Source organism: Salvia splendens, chromosome 2, assembly GCF_004379255.2.
Source record: "Salvia splendens isolate huo1 chromosome 2, SspV2, whole genome shotgun sequence".
NCBI lineage: Eukaryota > Viridiplantae > Streptophyta > Magnoliopsida > Lamiales > Lamiaceae > Salvia > Salvia splendens.
Window position 1 is genome coordinate 32278189 of NC_056033.1, and position 5962 is coordinate 32284150.

Sequence of the window (5962 nt, forward strand, 5' to 3'; positions counted from 1 at the left end):
TGACGATATTTTTAAAGTCCATGAACTATGGACGAGATAAACCTATAGTCCAGGGATCATTTTTGAAGTTCACTCTAAAAAAAAATAAGTGTGTGACAAGCGGAATGAATTGTTCATTGCAAACGTCCTAACTGGGCCTTCTAGTGTGAATTATTTTTCACAGAATAACCTCTAATCAAGCCCATCTTAACAACTCAAGTCCAGGGCCCAGTTAAATATCACTGTGGTCTTCGGCATCAGAATTTTAGAAATCTTCGGCAGCAATATTATTTCTATATTTACATAGAACATGCCTTTTTAGTCAATTTGATTGAGATTAATTTCTATAACGGGTTTACTTTGACAGTTAAAACCTTATTAACTTAATACCCCACAGAAAAGCAATACACACCAAATCAATTTTGACAGATAAAAATAATCCTTGATGCATGCATCTCAATATGTGAAGCAAAAAATAAATTAAATCTGTTAAAAGTGTTTATTGATTTATAGTTCAACTACCATGGCCATGCCTTCATTGGTAATGGTAAAATGCCATTTTCTTGCAAGGTTAGCTAGATAGATTTGTGACAGGGCATAATCAATAGCATGTTGTTCTGAAATCTCATCATATCCAAATAGAAGCAATGGGAGTTTGGTGAGAACGTACTATTAAACAACAAAAGGGAATGATACTTTTCCATTAGTGAGGAAATTACATAATGCAATTCAGTAGTTACAGCTTGCAAATCAAAAAAACATGTTGAGTACTATTACATAATGGGATCATATCAATTCCCATATGGAGTACATTTACAAAAATAAAAGATTTTCCTAAAATCCCAAGTTAGCTTTCTTGAAAAGGATGATCTCGAATTATCACCTCAACAGATCATAATCTTGAGAGTAGCCCAGCTGCTCTGTCTCCCAGCTGAGCTTTGAAGCAACTCGTTCATGACGAGGCACGTACTCCTGCAACCACAATTCACCATTTCAAACCACAAATTTCTTGGTTTTACAACTTGTGTTGCAAATGCAGACACAAATAAGTATTACCTCCAATTTCTTGACCAGCTCCTTTGCGGTTGGAGCAGATACAATGATGTGTCGAGCAGTTGGACTAATGAACCCTTCCTCTACGGCCTTGTCGATGAATGACAACAGAGAGTCATAATATTCATCCACATTAAGCAATCCTACCTGCAAAATACCAATAAATAAGTACTTGATCATCTCCAAAACTTCGTCTCATATTCAGTTAACTTATATCGAATCTGTGTATACCGGCTTATCATGGATGCCGAGTTGAGCCCAAGTTATAACTTCAAGCAATTCCTCCAAAGTTCCATAACCACCTGCACATATCAAATCACACTTATAAACAAGGAATGTGTATACTAATTCAATTATGCATAGAAAACTGCCTGCAGATTAAAGGCACTATGTTTTTAGTGCAACTGAAATGGGCCTAGTCAAATCAAAGTTGGGGACACGCCATTACAACTGTGGGGACACTAACTTTTTGTGTTTCAACTTGAAGAATAAGAAGAAAGTAGGGTGTCATGACTTGACATTGTACTAGTAATTTGATGGAGAGAGTGGAAACCTGGTAAGGCAATAAAAGCATCAGAATGCTTGGCCATCTCAGCTTTTCTTTGGTGCATATCTGCAACAGCTTTCACTTCCCCTACTGTTTCCCCAGTCAGCTGAAAACAAAAAAAGGAAAGAAATAAAAAGCATGATCAGTGTCACAGTCAAGCAATCATGATTATTTTTCTTTGCAGTCAAAAATAAATTTAATGTCAGAACCAGTGGTGGATTTACAACTAGATAAGGAGATTAATTTATTTAGTTAAAAAGAGAAAAAGCCAGAATAGTACCCCATAAGCTGGGGGCAGAGCAAAGTGATGGTGAAACAGAGAGGGAAAAATCAGGACAACATACATTGTATTCAAATAAAACAACCCCAACCTCAATCTCTGGATAAGGAACCAACCAAGAAACAACAACTTTTCTTTTAAAGTTTCAGAACATGTACTACAGTACATATCAAAAAGGGATGGAGTTTGATTTTTGTGATTATAATAAGATAAAAAAGGGTCAAGACTTTTTTTTGAAGCACAGTAGAACAAACCTCTCGGGGCATGAGAGTCTTGGGAATCACTCTGCAGGGGAAACAATAACATGACAAAAAGTAATCAGTTTCTATTGCTTACTCAAGAATTTAAAATAAAGACACAAACTTTAATAAAAAGATTAAATCCATCTAATCATTTGAGGCAAGTGGTGAGTGCATAAGAGTAGAATGCAAGGAAAAAGAGAAGGGATTTTTCACTCACCCAATGACATGCCGACCGCCATCATGAACTGCTTGTGAGACCAAACCCATCAGGCCTATGCTGCCGCCTCCATAGACCAAATCAATGTTCCTAGAAACCTTATTATACAAACCAAACCCATTACTTTAAAATTAAATAAAATGAAAAAGATTCAATCTTTTTTCAGTATGAAATAAATGAGGATATTGGGCAACGTTTTCTTGGTTTGTAATGAGCTAGGCATGTTGATTGGTTAACAATTTCATAAGTGAGAGAAATAGAGTTACATTGTTTTTACAGAGTGGGGTAAAATATAAAGGGTTTCTACCATAGTTAAGTGCAGATTACTTGTTATAGTACACACACAAAAATCATGCTCTTATCCATTTGAGGGAGAGAGTGGGATAGAGGAAAAACTGGGAGAGACCCTGTAGATGAAAGTAACAGGACTTGTGGATAACAGAAAATACCAAGTGAAAAACATGTAAAGATTGTAACTTTCTTATCTCTATGGTGCAGGAAAAGAATCTGAAACTGTAAAGAGAGTGGGACAGTACTTTTGAGAGAAGGATTGAGCATGCAAAATTTGTGCTTTACAAGACTATTTGCATGAGAATATGAAGGGAAAACAATCAATGGAATGAAGTAGAAGAGAGAGAGAGAGAGAGAGAGAGAGAGAGAGAGAGAGAGAGATGTATTTTACCAGAACTTGGCCAAGTTGAATAGCAGCTTCTTGGTAGCTAGGTTTCCTACCTTGGCTACTGCCACAGAAAACGCAAACCCTCTTGAATCTTGATGATTTCATTTCGCTATCTCTCTCCATTTCCTTTTTTCCTTCTGTTTTCCTTTCTTCTCTCACCAGTCACTGCGCAAGCCCTCTGCCTTTTATCTCCTAACGTAAGTGACAACTTGGAATAAAATAAGAATCTTACTTCTAATAGTCTCCCCTGTTTATGGACCTTACTAGTTTGTGGGCACAATCAAACTATATAATACCTATATGGGCTGCTTTTTGTGTGTGCGAGAGATAGAGAGAGAGAAAGAGAGGATGGTAGCACCACTTGGCATCAACCGGAGTAGGATTTTTTTTATAAGGCCTTTCGCACGTGCGAAATGTACTGCGTGACTGTCACGTGTGGATCACTTGAGGTGATTTTATTTTTGATTTATGCAATATACTGGTTTTTAATTAATTTTTTTGAAAATGTATAACTCACTCAGCACATGTTGTGCATATGTTATTGCGAAAACCAAACATAGTCAATGTAATTGAAGAAACACATCACATAAGTTGCATACTTTTCTTAAGAGGAAAATGAATGACATATTGAAACACAATTATAGTTTCACTATTTCAACTGTATGTTTCAACACGAGATTTTGGTATCAGAAATCCCAGGAGAAAAAGGAGCTTCTGCCATTCCTGCTAGCTAGTAAACATTGGGATTGTGCTTAAAGATTAACACCTTTTAAACCTAGTTAATTAAAGAAATTTAAAAGCTTAGGAATCGGACAGTGTGAGATGGGCAGGGTGTGCATTCGCATTAAAATGGCAGCAGACAGTTGATAATTTATATGGGTAAATTAGATGTGATTATACCATGGAGCACTGTGTAAAAAAATAATGATTGAATTAAAAATATGAAATTGGTAATGAAGGGATATTAGTTTGCGCCCTCATGGGAAATTATTGAGAGACAAGTGTGCTGTATACATAGGAAACAACGTATGTATTTTTATTACATGCTCCCATCCCTTTTCCCATAACATTTGTGCAAGCATGCTGTCCCCAACTCTCATCCTTCACTAATTAATTTCCCCCAAATTTAATTAACTAAAATTATTAAGCATATTACTTGTACCCGCATAGATAAGTACGTTTTGTTCATTAGAGGAACTAAAATTAAGATACTAAATGTGGGGGTGTATTCAAAACATGTAGCTCTAATCCGTCCACCAATAAATATCTTACTTTTTAAGTAAACTAGTATTTACACCCGAGCTATGCACGGGACATAAGAGTTTCACATATTGAATTCAAAATATAATAAATATATAGAAAACAAGAATTCAAAGAAGCAATGTAAAGATTTAAAAAAATAGAAATATACTTATCTTGTCTCACTCTAAATGAAGAATTTACTATTCCCTAATGAATGAAACATTTATGCAATTTTAATTTATAATCTAAGTGGAGTAAAAACAATAAAATTAATGACAAAAAAAAGATGTGTGACTAATGATAAAAGAATATGAGTTAATTAGAATAAGATATAAAATAAAAAAAATGTGTGAGTAAAGATGATTACTGACACTGCTATGTAAATCATTAATCCAAATAAAAGGTAAATTAATATATAAATTTAATAGCTTAATTTTGAAAAAAAATGAAAAATATATATGGAATATTAAACATACCCACATTAAATATATGAATAATTTAAATCATAAAAATTTAAAACTTCTTTGAGAAGTCAAGTTAAAAAATTCATATTATCCAATAATCACATTTTAGTTGACTATTTATTTCTTCTGTTTAATTTCAGAACATAGCATAACTTGATATACATGACCAAAGACTAATGAATTTTTTTATTGAAAAGAATAAATTTCTTACATCACGCCACATATACATATAAAAAGTAAATTATCACTTAAAATAACGATAATATTTTATGCATCTTATTTGTTTTGAATAATCTGACAATTTACACTATGTTAAGAAGTACAAACTTTATAAGTTAGATTTAATTTTAAATATATATAATTTCATCTGATACCGTAGTTTAATCTATAAACTTAGTAGTATTTTTTAATTAATTAGAGGCAAATTAATATATAAGAAATAAAAATTTTAATTGAGTAAATATAGGATGAAAATTGCAAACATTACATATTTGTGTTGCGTTTAGCTCATGAATTAATTCGGAGAAAAAATATTGCAATAAAGGAATAAATCTCAATTTTAACTTAAATAAATGGAAGGCAAACTAAACTCTCTAGCACAATTTCAATTTAAACCCAAATATAAGGCTAATTAATATATAAATTTATTAACTTAATTATATATAAAAAATTAATGGTAGTGCACTATATAATGTGTTTTAAAACTTCTTCAAGAAGCTAGCATTTTATTGAATTATTATTAGTCCAATTATTTTTTCTTTCAAAAAATATTTTTGGATAGAAGTCACTCCATTTTTCTATTTTCCCGCCAAAAAGGGTATCAAAGTCTTTTCACTAACTTGCACTTTAGATTATGATAGATAAAGAAATAAGTTAGTTAAGTGTAAAAAGAGAGGATGGGTAAATTTGTAGGTAGCATTAAAACAAGGAGAAATGTAGTAATAATGCTACATGGGACAGCACATACAGCAGTATTGCAGAAAAGACCATGCTCCGGCTACACAAATTAAGAGTCAAGACAATTTTATAAATGGATCCATAGATGTGTTTTTTATGTGCATAAGTATGTAGTGCTATATATCACCACACATGATATTTTATAGAGTAAGTTATAGTATGACATTCAAGGAAAAAATATTGCACACCACGGAAGCACCACCAATATCTAGCTATCCCCGGAAGCATACTCGTAGCTCGCAGGGGCAGCACAGTTAGTTCCGGAGGGACAGAGTTGCAAGAACAGAATTATACTCGATATG

General features: G+C 33.1%; 1 protein-coding gene across 1 annotated transcript; it reads right to left on the minus strand.

Annotated features, from left to right (window-relative positions):
• Positions 1-651: 651 nt before the first annotated feature.
• On the minus strand, positions 652-3336 carry LOC121792251 (cytokinin riboside 5'-monophosphate phosphoribohydrolase LOG3-like). The gene is made up of 7 exons (XM_042190124.1): positions 3001-3336; positions 2319-2416; positions 2114-2144; positions 1586-1685; positions 1264-1334; positions 1036-1179; positions 652-951 (listed from the first exon to the last, which is right to left on the minus strand). The coding sequence occupies exons 1-7, from the start codon at positions 3118-3120 to the stop codon at positions 859-861; spliced, it is 657 nt and encodes a 218-aa protein (XP_042046058.1). The 5' UTR covers positions 3121-3336; the 3' UTR covers positions 652-858.
• Positions 3337-5962: the final 2626 nt, after the last annotated feature.

Excerpts from the sequence above, each read along its gene's own strand:
- LOC121792251 (XM_042190124.1), bottom strand. The coding sequence starts at position 3,120 with ATGGAGAGAGATAGCGAAATGAAATCATCAAGATTCAAGAGGGTTTGC. Across the intron at positions 1,335-1,585 it reads TGCTTTTATTGCCTTACCAG|GTGGTTATGGAACTTTGGAG; the intron begins GTTTCCACTCTC and ends TGATATGTGCAG. Across the intron at positions 952-1,035 it reads AGCTGGTCAAGAAATTGGAG|GAGTACGTGCCTCGTCATGA; the intron begins GTAATACTTATT and ends TTGTGGTTGCAG.